This window comes from Zosterops lateralis, assembly GCF_965231275.1.
Source record: "Zosterops lateralis genome assembly, chromosome: 3".
Lineage (NCBI taxonomy): Eukaryota > Metazoa > Chordata > Aves > Passeriformes > Zosteropidae > Zosterops > Zosterops lateralis.
The window spans coordinates 23,318,717-23,336,725 of NC_139764.1; the positions used below are offsets into that span (position 1 = coordinate 23,318,717).

The 18,009-nt window shown below is 39.8% G+C and overlaps 1 protein-coding gene across 1 annotated transcript in view; it reads left to right on the plus strand.

Annotated features, from left to right (window-relative positions):
- ALK (ALK receptor tyrosine kinase) overlaps positions 1-18,009 on the plus strand; it is a gene marked incomplete at both ends in the record, with an annotated part of 302,815 nt that overhangs the window by 69,016 nt on the left and 215,790 nt on the right. Inside the window, one exon of the mRNA XM_083856843.1 lies at positions 13,322-13,441. Coding sequence (XP_083712969.1) covers positions 13,322-13,441 — 120 coding nt within the window. The remainder of the gene's footprint in view (positions 1-13,321; positions 13,442-18,009) is intronic.

Consider the following 18,009-nt stretch of genomic DNA (forward strand, 5'->3'; position numbering starts at 1 on the left):
GCCATCAATAAGCAGGAGGACACAATGGCCTAGGGGCACTTCAGAGGGTGACAGATATGCACTGAGGAGAACCTGGATGAGGGGCCTCAGTATTGAAATATGTGGCATGAATGTCCTCAAGATAAGACCCCGACCACCAACTGAATTAGAATTGTGGCCGACAGTGAAGTTAGTGAGCTGGTGGTAAAAATCCCCTTACCATGCTCTGTTCTTTTGTGCCTTCTGGTCACCTCTGCATAATTCAGAAGCTATTAAGAGTTATTCATGTCCTCACTCTGCACATAGCAAATACGATTTGTCTTCACAGACTTAAGACACCCTGCTGAACCAGGGTCTTTCCTAAGATCAAGTTAACATGGCAGAAAAGCATACGCCCTGGTTTTCTTTTTGCCTGGATTTCTTTTAGTAAATGGGGAAGAAGGAAGGCTGTTTATTTTCACAAAGTATTTCTTTGCTTAGAGAGAAATAAATACAGCTCTGTGACTCCAACACATCATCTGTGTGGGTTGAGGCTGAGGTGCCTTTTGCCATGTGCAATGCAGGGCAGTCTCAGTTTGTGTCTAGAGCCCACACAGTCACCTCCACAGCTCCCAGATTAGTGGGGGGAGGATGCTCTGAGACAGTGTTGTGGCATGCAGAAAATCTTTTAAGGCAAGATAACTCTCTACAACAGAATTTAATAACAAGTTACTTAGTACAAGTACTTTATTCCTTATGTAATTTTGTAGCTTCCCAGAATGTCTCAAGCTGTAGTCCTGGCTAGTGCATAGTTAGTTCAATAGCAAGCTCTGGAGGGCTGACTGCTAAGGTGATACTGGCTCCTGTTTATTTCTACTTGCTAAGCTGTATGACAAATACAGACAAAAACCTGTAAAATACCCCAAATCCTCACCTGATGGTTTCTGTGCTTACTTATACTGCCATTGACAGAGGGATGTTAGGCAGCCCTTGGAAGAAGTTTGGAAAACTAATTGTTTCAAAAGACATCTAATTTGAAACCAGTAATTATAAAAGTTTGAATGCTCTTACCTCCCTGATGGAATCCAAACTTGCAGAGAAGCTCTGTGCAGCTCCACAGTGCCACTTCAGCTGAATGCCCTCAGTGATGGATCAGCTGCTTGCACTGCAAGACAGCCAAAGGTGTGACTGTGACTGCAGGCGTGGGCAGCTTGTAAACAGAAAGGTCAGTATTTTTTTGCAAAGTAAAGAAGAATGTGTGTTTTTCATCCTGAAACTGCCTGGCAGTGTTATTAGAGCAGGGTATGGATATAAAGAGCAGTGCATCATTCTGATGGGGATTCAGTCTGTTGTAATTCCCACAGTGCACGGTGCTGCCTTTGACATGAAGTTCCCTCTCTGTCAATAAAAATAAATATCCGCCTGAAGTTTGTTACCAATAGAGTTTTTTTAAAATTTGAATTTCTTATGAGTTTACCATAGCTGTGCTCATTCTGTTTTGCTCTTTACTAAATTTTCTAAAAGACCTCATTGACTCTCCATGAGTGTTTTTCTGAGTGGCTTTTCCAGTTCAAGGTCGCTATCAGAGGACTCTCAGTGAGATGCTTTGGCATTGGAATAGCAAACTCTTATCCTGTCAGATGCATAAGAATTAGAATTACTTAAGTTGTTTTCTAATGGCAGATTTTCCATCAAGAAATATCATTTTGAAAACTAGACTTCCTATGGGAATATGTCAATTTACACAAAATGCCAAGGTCTTTTTCAGTCTGAAAGAAAATCAAAATGAAGTATTTTGGCCTTACTATGATAAAACAGTGCTATAATTTACTTCATTTGCAACTATACTATGGCATATTTTACTGTAAAGTTGACATGAAACATTTTAATTTTAATTCCTTTATACAGAAGCATTTGCTTCCCAGCTGTTTTCCTATATAAGATTTTATTTCGAGGGAACTTCAATTTTATTCTTGTTCATTCCAACACATGGCTTGGAAACAAAAAGAAATCATGAAGTTTCCTGCAAAGCAGAAATTCTTAATGTTGTTCAGATCCAACACCTATCGTGTACCACAGGCATTTGAAAGACCAACTGGTGCATGACTGGAATACCACACAAAGCAAACAAACAGAAAACCCTAAGGGCTGAAATCTGTTTCCAGTAAATATTTGAGTAATTTCGAAGTATTCATCAGTTATTCTGCCCATGAACTATTTGCAAACAGCCAACAAGTGCCAGGTTTCACAAGCAAACTGTTCACTGCAAAGGGTTTGCCTCTTCACTGTGACAGAGATGTGCGTTACTAAGAAGCCAACTCTGCTTCTTACACAAACTTTTAACCACAGCCAGAGAAAAGCTGTATGTGTGAGGGGCAGGACAGTAAAGTTTTAGAGAAATTATATTTTGAAAACCTTGCTCAAATGTTTCTTCATAAAATTATTTACTGCCTTTTATTCAAAGATCTCCAAACCCAGCGAGCATCATTACTTCCATTTTAGCAGGAGAATAAAAAGGCAAAAGGAGAAACTACAAAATTTGTCTTGGATCCCGTTGCAGATAAGATGAGGTGGGAATGGAATTAGCTCTTGAGATCCAGTTCACAAAACAGTATACATGAGATGATAAATTGGTTTTTATTTATAATGGCTGTTAGTGTGGTGTTCATCACAGAAGGTGTTCATCACTGTATAACTCAAATGAATCCATCTTAGCAGTTTCCATAGCAGATGTACAATAAAACATATACTCTTTCTTTTCTAGATGTGGAAAACAAGGCGTAGATTACAAATTACTTTGCAGCATTTGGGGCTGGCAGTGGAAAAGTAGCAGGAGGCTCATAGTGCTGCCTCAGCCTTTTCAGGCCTCATGTCTCTTAATTTGTCTCTCTTATCATCATCTCTAAATTCACCTTTAGAGCAACTGCCAAAACTACTTTGATTTCAAGACGTGCACATAGATAAAATATTCCACACTCAGAGACTAAAGAAAACCCCCCAAACCAACAAATCCCATCATGGACGCAGCTCATGAGGGCAGCTGGTGATGATTCCTCCTTGATTATTGCTTAAGAACCACTATTTGCAAGAGCCTCATCCCAGGAGATTTTCTTGGGGAAAAGTCATGGGAGGAAGTCTTCCCAAAGAGGTGTCATCTGTCAAGACAAGTTGCCATCCTGATGACCCTGGTGCTGAGATCGCATTATGATGACTGATGAGGCCGTCTGTAGCAGTAAACTCAGCCATTTGTAATCATTTCTCTTACAGGCCTTTTGGTAATCACTTTGGGAAATTCTTATTTGAACAGCGCAGGTTCTGGGAGGAAGAAAAGCAAAGCTATTTCTCCTGTTGCAGGGAAGGATTTAGGCAGACATAAACTTGGGGAGAAATTAATACCAGGATAAAGTATCTGCCTGTCCTTCTGGATATATCTGCACTGCTATTTTGTTTTATTTTCATGTAGCTTACAGCCCTATCCACAGGCTGGCTCTACTCCAAATGCTCAGAATTCCCCTTTCACAAGGTAGGGTGAAGTCAATGGATAGAGATGGGGCTGGACCACCAGAAGCAAGGACTTCTGGGAAGAAGGAAAGAGTAGAAGTTGTTTTCTTTTCTAAACTCTACTACTGCTTTGCAGTGTGAATTTGGTCATTTAATCCCATGGTTTTTTAGTATGCTTACACATAAGAGGGATGTAATTTATATGTCCATTTTTTTTTTTTCTGTGTAGTTCATGTCTTCTAATTTTTTTACACCTCCTTTTGGGCTAGCTTTTCAGCCCAGGCCACCTCACCAGTTTTTCCCCCAAAGGAAGGCTGTAGCAACATGTAGGAATATGTGAGAGAGACACCAGAAAGCTCCTCTGTGTGACAGGCAGATGATGGTAACCTCCCTCTTCCTACTCACCTTGTGCCTTGTTGGGTACTTGAACAGTTGTTTTTATACCAGAGGCCAAAGACAAGCCTGAGTAGAACTTCACAGCAGCATAATTTGCATCAGCAGAGAGAACCTGGACCATCCCCCCACACACAGGGGGGTACCCTGAGCTGGAGCTCCTTCTTTCATGTCACATAACAGAGTTTCTCTGGTGCCATCCAGGAGGGGATAGCAGTGGCTAGTGGTATCAGCTGCTTTACATCACACACCTCTTCTTCGGGAATGCTAAGGATCAGCGAGCAGTTGAGATCTTTGTAAGGCAGCTACATGGAACAAAATTGTGCCAAGGAACTCAAAACATCCTACAGAACTCAGGGTATCTTCAGAGATACTTATTTTAATTCAGCACCTGAAAAACAGAATGACAAGCAATTTCCCTTTTACAATCTTTACTCATAGTCAATTTAGAGATGTCTGTGTGAGTGAAGACAGGAGTTTCTGATGCCTTGCTCTGATGCTTTATGGCCTTCATTTTGGCAGCACTTACAGAACTTCCTTGAGCAGTACTTTCACATCTAAATACCCCACAGTTGTAGTCAGAGATGCTGTCCTTTACCTTAAGCAAAATTAAATGCTGCAGTGAAAATAGACAATATAAGCACATTGGCATCCTTCCCAGTAAAGGGAATATGAAGTAGTTTTTATTGTTCCTGCCAAGACAGCTGTGCTTTAGATTGAAATAGTCATCACACCCTTTTTCTATTTCTAGAAATAATGTAGCTTGCCTACCAATAACAAATGTCTTGTATTTTCTCTGGTACCAAAACACCCTGCACTTTTGTTGCAACTCTGCAACACTGGAGCTTAACAGAAGTGCCTAATGCAGCAAATAAGTGTGTTTGGCCATGCAAATGGCAGGAAATTCATAACTGTCACATCTTCACAGTTTGTGTCTGTTGTGTACATGTAGGGCTTCATCTGATTCTTCTGAGCATTCATCTTATGTTTTGATACGGTAGGCATAATTTTAAAATTTCTGCTTTTAAAATGCCTTCTTTGGATTGAAAGATTTCAGAACTATTCCAGGTATTAAAAGTGGACAATGCCTCTGCAGCTGTAGTGACCTTTCTACAGGTGTTCCCTCTGTCTTCATAATACAGCTGAGGCAAAGTTTCTATGGGAAACATCACTTCCTGATTTCTGCCTCTATGGTACAGGAAATCTCCAGTTTTAACTGAAGTTGCTGTATTTTATTTCCTTTGTTTGTGGCCCATTTTAAATGTGAAGGGATGGGGATGTCTGATAAAAAAAAAAAAAAAAAAAAAAAAAAAAAAAAAAAAAAAAAAAAAAGCCCCTGGATTTGTATTTCTATATGAAGAGCCATTATTGAGGCTTTTGCCAACATTAACTTGCACATGTACTTGTGCATTAAACATAGAATTCCCCTCCTTTCACAGAAGCAATAATAGTAATAATGATAATAACAAGTAAAAACGAGGCTGACTTATGCCACTGCTGTTACATTCTTCCAAATAACCACTATTTATTTACTGGCTGCCATTTGCAGCTGGCATTATTGAATGGTTCCAGGCAGCAGAACACAACCAGCTTGCACCTAAGGTGGGTTCATGCCAGAGACTGTTCTGAACATAGTCCCATGCTCTTTGAGGCAGAAGGATGGTGCACACCTTCAAAAAGCCACTTCCTCCCCTCCCCAAAAGAAATATATGTAGCAGTATTATGGGCTACAGAGAATGATGGTTCCCAGGTAAATGCAGGCAAATCAGGTGGAGCAAAATAGAAACACTTCCCAAATTAACTCAGGCTGGACTTGGACCTTCAAACTGCAATGAATAAAAGTTTGGTTTTCCCTTGATATACAATAGGCATGTGACCTCTCTCCCTGCTATCCAAGCTCAATGCTGCAGTGCAGTCAGAGGGTTGTAAATGCTCAGATCATGTGTGACTGTGGATGGCTTTGACATAGAATGGAGGAATTTAGATGCTGTTTTTGAAAGGAAAAATGAATGTTCCCTAAACTTCATTACGAGTGTCTCCAGAGCCAGAGGTATGAAAATGTGGGAGGAGAAGTGAATTATTACCTTTTTCATCCTGATCAAAGAAGTCTTTAAAAGGTGATGCATGCTGCCTGCTCTGAGGGTGAAAGCCTTCCTGCAAACCTAAGATTCAGATCTGCAGAACCTTCAAATACTCATTTCCCCAGCATTTAAATGTTTGAGGAATTTTTGCATGTGTTTTTGTCCACTGACAAGAAATATTGAGATGAAAATAAGTGAGCACTGAATGCACATCTTAAAACATGAGACACAGATTCAAAATGCAGATGTTGACAAAAATATGAGCTTGTATTAAAATTTGCAGGGGCTGTGAGCCACTGAATATCTAAGTATCTGCAGTTGTGTTGAAGTGATAACTGTTTAGTGGTGTAAGTTTGTGTGTGTGTTCTGATTTAGAATGCAGTCAATGTAGCACAAAAAAAGGCCTTATGTATATAAAGAGCAGGGGGATGTTTCTGGGTTTGTTTCTTATTTCTTTAATCCCACTATTTATATAGGAACTGTGCTGATTTGATGAGATTCCAACTGGGTGTCTGTGTACCTATACAGAAACCCAAGGTGAAGGCACTAAATGGTTTGAAGTCAGTGTGTGTAATGAATTATTAAAACACTGTCAAAACAACTATTTCTTTTGCTTGAAAGTCTGGCCACTGTGGTTCTAGAGGTTACGTTTGCTGGGTACTGAGTAGGGGAAGAGAGTGCAGAGGGGTAATACCAGACATGCAAAGAGATGAACATTGGCAATATGTGGGATCAGGACCCCAGGTCTGAAAGGGGAGAACCATATGGTATGGCAGATATACGGCATAGTGATCATGTGTGGCTGTGTATAAATATATATAGATATATAGATAATAGTCATACGGATGAGCAACTGCTCAAAAATCCTTTGGAGGAAGAACACTTAAAGGAGGGGGCCAGTGCAGCAGGCTCCCAGTGACCATGAATGGAGGAACTCTTTAATATTGACACACATACCAAATATTAAATATTCTGTCTCTCAGTTGTTCCTTTGGAAGTTTTTCTAAGCTACAGCACAGAAATACTCCAGATGACCATGGAAGGGTTACTTTATTTCCACATGTACAGAATAAATTCAGATATCTGCAACCTGAAGTACTTTAGTGTGCCTGAATAGAAAGGTTACTAATTCTGCAGATTTCTACCTGGCATTTTCCAACTGTTTGCAGTGTCTGGAGGTCTGTCTGTGCTGCTGGAAACAGCTAAACATGATACATTTTCGCTCCATTTCTCATCAGTAATTCAGATGCACTTGTTACCAGTCCAAAGACAAGGACAAGTATTGCCCTGTGTTAAACCACAGCCCTACAAAATCACAGCCCTAATACTCCTTTTCCAGTTGTGACCCTAAAATGTCTAAAAGCTGATACAAAGGACAAGCATCCAAAATTCAGAGGATGTGTTTGCACACGTACCTTTGCTGCTGCAGGGCTTTCCCCTCTCCCCTTTTTAGCTAAGCTGCAGACTAGGGAAGCCAGAGAAGCACATCCTTTGATGCAGTCCTGCCAGCAGCCTCAGCCTTTGAGGCTCTGAACCAGAGTTAGGAGCAGTTCAATTACTAACACTCAGTTGTTTGTTTTCTCTCCGTTGCCCACAGAGGTGCTTGATTGTGCTGTAAAAGATTATCACAGCAAAACTCAGCCTGCAGTTGGATTTTTAGAGGTTTCTTGCGCACACAGAGATGACTAACAATGTTAAGTCATTCCTAGCCTGGCCTGTAATTGAGGCCCTGAGCTCTTTATCAGTGAATCATGGCTGTTTTGTGGTGTCTTACTGGACAGGTCTTCAGTACCTGCAGAGCACCTGAGATGCAGGAGTATGCTCTAGATGACAGTACATTTTAAACCTCTAATAGTTATTAGTTTGGTCATCTTAATGGGTTTATTTTAATGCTCTTTGTAGGGAAAATGTGGATTATTTCTTTTCCTGTAATGAGCAGCAGCACATTATGCCTAGTTAATATTTCCCTGTTGCAATGTCTTGATCAAATGGCAGTTTGGGTGTTTTGTGTTCTCTTCCTCCAGATCCAAGGTCCACTAATCAGACCTCATCTCCTAGACTAAGCACAGACTCTCCCTGCATCCATAAATGTTTATGGGTCATGTTTGGCAGAGGAACTGCCTTGTCAGTAGAAAAAAGAATGGAGCTGTGAAATACTTACTTGCTGAATAATCAGTTATGATGCATTTGAGTTTTTTCAATAAAAAGTTAATATTACAGTTGAAAAGGAGATAAGTAAAAGTACATGGCTAATAGAAAGAGTTTAAAAGAAAATTTTAAACAAGGCTTACAAAGGAAAAAAAAAAAGTAGTCAGGGTCAGAAGGATAATCCAGTGGTGGGGTTAAAACAGTTTTGTTAGAGACACATGCTTTATGTACAAGAAGTGTATGCTATTCCCAAATTTACTCTTCAAGCACCTGCCAGTCAGCATTGTTGATCACTCCTGTGCCTCATGCAGGCTGAATTCACTATCCACAGGTCTGCTACAGCCCATTAAATGCAAATTCCCTCTCTGTAGCAATCCAGCACAGTTCTTGTGACACACACACCCTATAGTTTATTTGCACTCATCAGGCTTTCAATATGACATAAAATCATTGCAACATAATGCATTATTGAATATATTTTCCAGCTGAAAAAGATAAACTTGACAGACTGTCAGTGAACATTTTCATACTGTAGAAAAGGTTAGTGAAAAAAAAAACCCTGGAGTACATCTACCTAATAATGTAAAAAAGGCTCAGCAACTACTCAGAGCAAAAAACTATATTCAAAGAACTTGCCCTCTGCCTTGCACTCCATCAGGACCATAAACAGAATTTGAATTTTACTGCCAAATTTCATTTAGACAATGATTTGTATGAGCATGGCTGAGCGTATGGATTATTTACAAAGCATTTACTTGGGCTGTTTATTGGGTTTGGTGTTGCTTGGTCACCTCAATAAGTGTTTTTTGCACTTTCATGCATGACTGAGTATGTTTGTAGATGGGAAAAGGAGAAAAATGAAACCTTCTACATCATGTGAGTACTGTTGGTGTGATTGTGAGGATCAGTTGTGAATTTGAGAGGGAATTCTCAGGAGATCTTTTCCAGTCAGGGATGGAAGAATATCCTCCAAAAAACAGAAGCCAAGAACTTCTGTGGAGCTAGGAGCTCAGCAATCCCTTATCAAGGCCTCTGGAGTTTACACTTCCAGCTGAACAGAGGAAAACACTTAGCTGGTCACAGCCAGTCAAGGCTTCCTGAAGGCAGGGTCCTGACAGCTCTTTTGCAAGATCATGGTGTTTGGCTTCAGGGTCCTGCAGTGTTGGATCTGCCTCTTCCCAAGGATGCCTTTGGCCTGCCTCTGTTCATAGAAGTCTGCAGAGGTTTCCTTACCCGCGCCAGTCAGTTCCCTGTAAGATTTTTTTGTTTTAATTACGTGAAGTTGCCTTGGTTCTGAGTAGTTTAGTCCTTCTTTTTCTTAATAGGGGAAAGATAACTGCATATTATCCTTTCTGTGGAAAATTGCTACCTTTCACTCAGAACTGGAATAACCTTTTCTGAAATGTCAGGCTTTCCCAGAGACTGGAAAATCCAGATTTTAATGTCGTAATATCCTTTCTGTGGAAAATCGCTCCCTTTTTCTTGGAACTGGAATAACCTTTTCTGAAATGTCAGGCTTTCCCAGAGATTGGAAAGTCCAGATCATAATGGTGGCTGTTTCTAAATATATTATTGTAATAATTACTAGGAACTGCTCCATTGATTGATGGCTGTTATAAATTAGAGCCACAAATACTACTAATGTTGACTTTTGATTTCCACACAAACAAACATGAGGGATTTTGAGATATTTTGTAGATATAGATGGAGCTGAAAGTACATGTTGATCTCAGTTATTATCTTGCACATCTGTCGCAACCCTGAAATCTAGAAGACAGGTACATGCTGGTCTGTCACCTCAGATTTGCCACTGAGAAACTGCAAATAATACAGCTCAGCACAGTGAGAGAGCTGAGTAATCAAGCAATATCCAAAGGAAGCAATTAGCAATATTTGGTTACATGGCAGAGCATTTTTTAGTTAAAAAAAACCTTGAGTATTTTGGTAAAAAATCATTTACATTTCTCCACTAAATGAACCTTTAGAAAATTACATATGTTGATTGCTGGGGTTATTCCTTCTTCCAGAGAAGACAAAAAAGGGAGGAAATCCTATTTGTTTTAAAATGACCCATAAAGAAAGCTTTCTTGTTGTTCCATTTCTATGTAAACATGAAGGGTTGCTCTATTAAAGAGGTATTTTTCATTAAAATAATACATAAATATTGCATTTAATGAATTTGTAGCCTTAAGACTTGACTTCAGCACACATGAGCCTTTTTTATTTTTTTTCTTTCCCTGAAACTCCTGGTAATCTGCCTGAATTTCACATCCCCTAAGGAGATACCTTTGCACAAGTTTAAAAAACAGAAATGTCAAATGTTCTCTTCAGGTGCATGTTTCTTGCTGTGATGGTGCACCTAGGGCCAGGATTTGGTCCTGGATATGTCTCCAGGCAGGAATATCAAAGAAACCTCTCTTGTACCTCACCATACATCTGGCTACAAAAATGGAGTTGTCAGCTTCCAGTTGTCAAGCCATTAATTTTTTTTAAAGGTTAGGGTTACTTTTGACAAGTGACAGAGTACCCTGATACAAACAACTGGAATTGGAGGTTAGCATATCTAAAAACAAGTAGAAAAATTTTCTCAGTGCTTTTTGGCTTAAATTGAATTATTTTGGAGAGGGGAAAACCCCTTTATTTTGTAAAAGGGCTAGAGTGTGGTCTCCATCTGCATTACCCTTGCTGCACAAGAAGCATTTATTTAGCTGAAATGGTCTCCTATTATTATCTTTCTCGATGTAAAACACCCTGAAGGTGGAAGAGGAAAAGCCTCTCCTTTTCCTAGCCTAAAGCTGATGCTTAAATCAAATCATTTCTCACTGTGAAGAGTGGCCTCTTGGCTATACAAAAACCTTTTACCCAGCATCTTTCACAGAAGATAACTTAATTGGGAAAGATTCATAACTTCTGATACAATCTTCTTGTCTTCAAGTTCAGACCAATAGCCCAAGCAAATCATTTGAGATGAGGTTCCAAAATTAACCCCAAAGAATATGGGATAAAATACTTCTAAGGTTTAAATGAATTGAACTGAATCAGTTCAATTCTTTAAAAATAGAGAAAAAACTTTCAATTTTTTGTATTATCTCTTATTGACCCCTTGCTGCTGAGGGGAGGTTCAGGTGCCTGGACTGCCTTGTCTTCTCTGCTGAGATGTTCAACCTGATTTTTTATCTCAATTCACTGCATATATTGGTTCCAGAGGGAACATTTCCACCTAGCTGAGGCTGAAGGTAGGCAGGATTTTTGAAGAATGCAATATGGAGAGGCATTTTTTGGAATGTGAGAAGTGCCAGGGAATTTGGAGTACTGCAGCTGATTGCTGTGGTGCTGATTCCTGTGGTCGTGATTCCCAGGTAAGGCTGGTCAGGGTAGTTGAGGAGATTTAATTCGAAGTTCTATGAATGAAGCATTAGGGAGAGAAATGCACTTCAGTGACTCTCTCTCAGATTATTTTGCCATGGGAATACAGGTGGGAAGCAGGTCAGTTTTTAAGGTTTTTGTGAAGTTTTCAAAGGATTGCAGCACAAGGTCTTGGCTCTCTGGTAGCACTAAATGAGTGACGTCTACATGGATTGGGGAAAAGGAACCCTGAAGTTCTTGTCTCAGGGAGAGCTATGATCTGGGATCAGGATATTAAATCATTCCCTCTTTTGGAGAGTCACTGGGTATAGATGTTATATAAAGGGGACATTGATATTGGTCAGACATCTCACATCAGGCAGAACACACATGGTTTTGAAAACCAGCGTATTTCGGGGGCTCATTTTTTATTAATATTCTTCTTTTATTTATTATTTTATAGTAACATCAAAGTGAAGCACACTTGTAGGGAAAAAATATGCTTTGAGCAGCTATTATAACTCTTGTAATAAAACCTGACATTATTTTCTACAATCAGCTTTATCAGGGGCTACTGGAAGATGTGTCTTGATGTTAGGGAGGAAAAGCCAATATAAAGTTTATTCCATGGTTACCTATCACTTCATCAATGACAGCTGCAGGCAGGACACCAGGTTTGCTACCTCCCTTCACAAATCTCTGGTCTGATATTCTGTATAGCACATTCTAGACAACAATAGGGGGTATTTAGTTATGACACTTTAACTTAGCATAGAGATCAGGTTTAATTGAGCCATTAGGAGTATTCATTTTTTGTCACTCAAGAACGTCTTACAATATTACAGTGTAAAGTCCATTTTTATCTTGAAGATTATTGCTCTAAGCAAGGGATAAGAATTACAGCTCTTACACAAGAGTGGTTACTTTTCTCTTGGTTGTGCTAGAGTTATTTCGTTACAAGAGTGTGCTAAAAATGAGATTGCACTGAGAATAGGATAGGGCACAACTAACACCTGTTAAACTTCTGACAAGTCCCTCTGAAATTTTCCACTTTTTCTTTGGTGGAAGGAGGAAGTAGAATTTTTTACAAAATCAAAGCAGTGTTTTCCCCAAGACTTCAGCCATTTACTTTGTTTACTATTATTCTCTTAAATGTGTCCTTTTTTTTATGGCTTCTGTAGAGAAATCAGAAATGCAGAGGTTTGGGGTTTTTTTCCATCAAGCGAATCTCCCAAACATAAGTTTTTCCTGCCTGTGTTTCTACATATTTAAATTCTACCTTTTTTGTGAGGATCTCAAAAAATGAGACCAAGATCCTGATGTCTTCAGAAAACCCAACTTAAACATTCAGGGAAAATTTGTACTTTCAAAGCTTGCAGAATTCCACTTTGCTCATTGATCTTGTGTGTTATTTCAGACACTGTTTCTCTTTATACCTCTAATGTCATCATGATTTTGCAGAGTTAGTGCAGCTTGGTACAGAACTCATCTCTTCTGGGTCACTGTGGTATTTGGATCATGAAAAGCATCTTTGAGATGCATTGGGTTGTTGAACACAGGTCGGGTACATTTGCCTGTTCCATGTACACGATGATCTTATGCTAGCAGAACTTAAATAAACAAACAAATTGGGGGACTGAAGGGTCAAAGAGAGCTTAGTGTGAGATGAAACCTGACAAATTTTCTAGATGGTTTTGCACGGTAAAGCAACAACTCTCCTGTGTCCCTGTGCATGCATGTATCAGGAAAGAGGAACCAACCAAGAAGTAGTTGAAAATTGGTGCTTACTGTATATAGTCAATCAAGCTGCTTAAGTTCTTTGCACTTGATGTGTAGCATGCAATCAGTTTCATCATACCTAATGGGCTTTTCTTCCTTTTTATTTTTAATGAAAGGTCTGAGCCCTTCGGATCACACAGCAAGGAGCCCTTCTCTTCCTCATGGTTACTATGCTTGGAACTTCACCTGGGTCATGAGAGATACATCCCCTTTCTTCTCCCACAGAGGACGACACAGTGAGTAGCATGAATATGTTACCCTCAAGAGGCTGCAACTCCCTGCCTAAGGTTTTGGTCTAATACTGAAGTAAAGCAACACAAGTCAAGTGTTTCATGGTAAAATATCCATACTGGCAGCACCTGAGGGCACCACTAAGCCTTAGTGCCCTTTACCAGCTGCCCCTGGGACTTCCCCCACCATGTCCAAGGGCCCAGGAGTCCCATTTGAGCCCAGCCCAGCCCAGGTCATTGGTGTCTCTGTGGAGGCTCCTGCTGACCTGGGCTGCCCCAACCTGCTCTGCTCCCTCCAAAACAAGGGCCCAGACTGTAATATTTGAGCGGTGTGTTGAAATTCACCAATTTTACAAAGAGAGGAGCTGTGTGCTGAATGTTTTGCTTTCCGTCTCCTTTTCTAATGCCCATCCCTTCCAAAATCTGGGAATGTGTTTTCATGTGTTCTCTGGTATGACCTATCCATGGCCATTCCACTGTGAAGTACGATGGCTGCAGTTAGGAGTGGACTGCACAAGGCAATATCTAACGTGCAATCCAGAAAGTGACTGCAGTAGAATATATCTACTATATATCTACTACCAGTCTCTACACAGGGAGATAAGGTGCTGAGAGGCTAATAAGATTTACTCACCCCAAGCCTGTAATTATCTGCTTGAGGGAAAAGTTTGACCTACCTATATGAAGGAGCCCCATATTTCTTCAAATTTATGTTGCAGCCTTTTATGTGTGCAATATATATTCTTTCCACTGGCATACAATATCTGCTCCTAGCTGTTGTATCTGCTTGAGTGATGAGGACACACCAATTTCATTTTGGAAGCAACAGTAGTACAATCTTTTTTCCCTTACTTGGTTTTCTCAGAAGTTGCAAGAATGATTTTTAATTTATCCTTTATTACTTCTTTCTAAACTCTTTCAGTTTCTCAGTAATACTATTCTAAGGGAAGGCTTTGTTCTTAAAACATAAGAGCACTGATTCCATCTGACAGCATCACATAGAGATAAATGTACTGCATCTCAGCAGAAATGATTTATGATGATTTTAGCTGATTGCACAAGACCAAATCTTACCGTATTCCAACCATCTGTTTTGCAAGGAAAGGCAGGAATTTGATGAGGTGTTACACAAAATACAATATTCACTCAGGACAAGTCTAAACTGTTTTCTCCCTCAATAGGTGTAATTTAGGACATGCACTTTGAAATTTCTGAAGAATCTTAGAGGCAGGAATAATTTGCTTTTTCTAGCTTTGCAATTTAACATTTACAAAAATTTAAATTAAAGGGTAATAACCTTTAATTAAATCAAATTAAATTTAATTAAAGGGTAATAGCCCTGGAAGGTAGACATTTCAGGCTGGAACACCCCACAGCATCACTGTGCAGACACTTCCTGCCACTTGAGATTTGCAGCCCAGAGAGGACTGATGTGTGTATGTGCAGCAGAACTTGTAGACATAGCCCAAGACTAAGAGGACACTTCTTAAAACTTCTATTCCCCTGCTTATATTTTCAGCTTATATCCACTGGCATGTTTATTAGTAAACTTCTCAAGGAGCTGGATTTCTGTTCAGAGCTGCTGTGTCCATGACAGGGTGTATAGAGCTACTTTCAGTGGCTGATTACTGGCCCTGGATCTACACGGCTCTGTGAAGGTCATACAGGGACTCAGCAGAGTGAGGAAGAAGACAGACCATCCGAGCCCTAGGTGAATACTTTTGCCCCAGGACCCAGCCTTCTGATTAGTATCACACAATAAATCATAAGCAGAAATAAAACCCAGCAGCCTTTTACTACTGGAGTGGTTTCTTCTCCTTCCAGCTTTCCTTACTGCTCCCAGCGTGACTGATTACAGAGTGCTCAATAAAACTTCTATCAAAACTTTATTTGCCTAATCATCTGATGGGACCCATCTAATTAACTGGTTGACATTGCTGGAGTGGGGCAATATCAGTTGTCTTAATTACGCTTTCTCTGTGTTCTGCTGTTGGAGAAATCTCTGATTGAAAGAGTCAGTAAATTGATACGTGGTGTCCTTCTTCCTCTGCCAAACTAAGTTCTCTTCTCTTTTGCTCAGAATTAAAAATTCTGACATATTTTCTCTGGTAGTTCTGGTAGGAACAGTGCCTGGTGATATCTTTGAAACCATATACAGCAATCCCAAAAGGTAATCACTGGCACAAGAAGATACTTGAGTGGTGCATTCACAAGACTTTTTTTTGTTGTTTTATCTCGAGATATTTTTAGATTTGTCTCAATCCAAACATTGATTAATCATCAGTCATCTCAGATATACAAAATCCACCTGCCTTTCAGAAAATAAAATCACATGCAAAGTCCAAATCATCTGGGAATTCAACCTGTGAGGCAGGAAGAGACTTTAAATCTCCAAATTTTTTATATCCTTCTGTTCTCATGAGGTACACTCAGACTGTTTCCTGTGGCTAGAACAAATTTTAATGCATTCTGCATATGTGGACTTACGGTAGCGTATTAATCTCCCATTTGCAGATCTGATGGATCTCTGTCCTGAGGCTTACATGATTAACTGCATCCAGCCACATATTTCATTTCTTGTCCTGGCTGGCTGAATGTTAATTTTCTCTTCTGTACAGGTATTCTATAAGAAATCAATTGTCCACTACATAAAATCTTATAAGCTTTTGTAATAGGGGTTCCAGATGACAGCTGCCCCTCCAGATCTTCATGAAGTTAACACATCCCTCTCTGCCCCATCCTCTCTCCATGTCCCTGGGCCAGCCAACAACCCTGCACCTGGAGCATGATCCTGCCAGGGTGTGGTAGCAACTATACAAAGTGCTATTGATTGGGGCAAAAATCAAATGCAATTCAACCCACCTAAACTCTACTTTGAAAGAACACATTTCATGGGAATAACAAGACTAAGGTTGCCATGCTGGACTGTTAGAACTGGCTTTTTCTTTTAAACTATTTTAAATGTTTTTTTAAAAAAACTGTTCTTATATTACTGTGCTGGCTTTTTGTCTCTTTGCCACACTGTCCAGTAGCAGCTGAACTCCTTGGCTGCTCTGAACCAGCATTGGACAAAGTACTGAAGTACCCCTTTCAGGTTATATAGTTTAGAGTTTCTGGGGGCGGGGGGTTGCCTCCTAAAAGTTCAGGAAATAGTAGTGTTGGGATGGCAAAGTCAACTGGGACTAAAACTCAGGATGAGAGCAAATTCGGCTACCTAGTCACTATTGTCCTTAAAAACATTAGAAAAGGTGAGTTCAAGCAGGGGAGGAACGCACACCTACAAGAATGCATAATTATTCACGGCTTTGATTTAATAGGTACTAAAAGCCTAATCCACAGGATGGCCTCTATTAACAACTTATTAATAATCTCACTCAGGTCTATGTCTTCAGAAAACTAATTTGGCAGGGTTGTTGGGGTTTTTTTAACACTTTCTAATGGAATGTCGTCTGTGATGTGTCGTCTGTAAGCTCCTAATTTCCTGAATTTGGTTTGCTGACTAAAAAAAATAAAAAATGCATTGGACTAATTTTACTGTGGGATAATTTGGGGTCATTCTTGCTGCATATTTGATGCTCAGTGGCATGGCAGTTGCTCAGCAAGGTGTCAGATGATTAATTTTTTTCCCTGGTGGGTCATATGCACCATTTCATTCATGTCAGGTGGGTACCGGATAGACACTGCTGCCACGAAACTCAGTGAGTCTGAACATCGGGGGGAAGGGAAGATGGAGAGAAAGAGGGCACTAGCCAGATGAATTCCAGTTACTGTGAGCATCTCATGACTACTTGTTTGATAATTCTGCTACAAATCAGACTACTACTGACATCTTCAGAATGATAAAGCTGTTGTGATTCTTGGCTCAGCGTGGCATAGTGAGATGTATGGACACAAACTGATTGTTACAGCAAGATCCTGTTCAGAGGTGAGATAAAGTCAGGAGAGGAACAAGGAGAATGCTACTTCATCCCAGAGGAAAACTGAATCAATCCTTCTTAGTAAAGATGCTGGGAGAGTGATGTATTATCTTAATTCAAACACATCCTTTTTGCAATCTTACAAGTATTCCAATGTAGTTTGGAAATAGCATTATGAATGGAATAGGGCAAGGCTTCAATTAACAGCAGTTACTCACACCCCATTAATAGAATTGCTCCATATAAAATAGCAGATGCTGTGACCCCGTATACATTTGCAGGAATTCTTGTTTAAGAATTAGATGGTATTTTGGCTACGTGCAATGGTGCTGAAATCCAAAAGGAGGGAAGTCAGGAAGTGTAGCATCTGCCTAGCTAAACCAAAAGCTGTGTTAAGCGAGAAGGAAGAAAAAATCTTATTAGGGGGAAATTTTTACTTTCTTTCCTTATATCATCTTTTATCTCCAGATAATATGTCTATGACAGCTCAACATTTTTCAATAACAAAATAACATACAGTAAGACAACAAATGTCTTTTCTCCCCATCTCTCATCTATTTATTTTCTCTAGAGATCTTTTGAAATTCATGCAAGAGGTTCCTTGTATAAATTGACAAAATATGACAGTTCATCCAACTACTGTTTTGTGCCAACTGG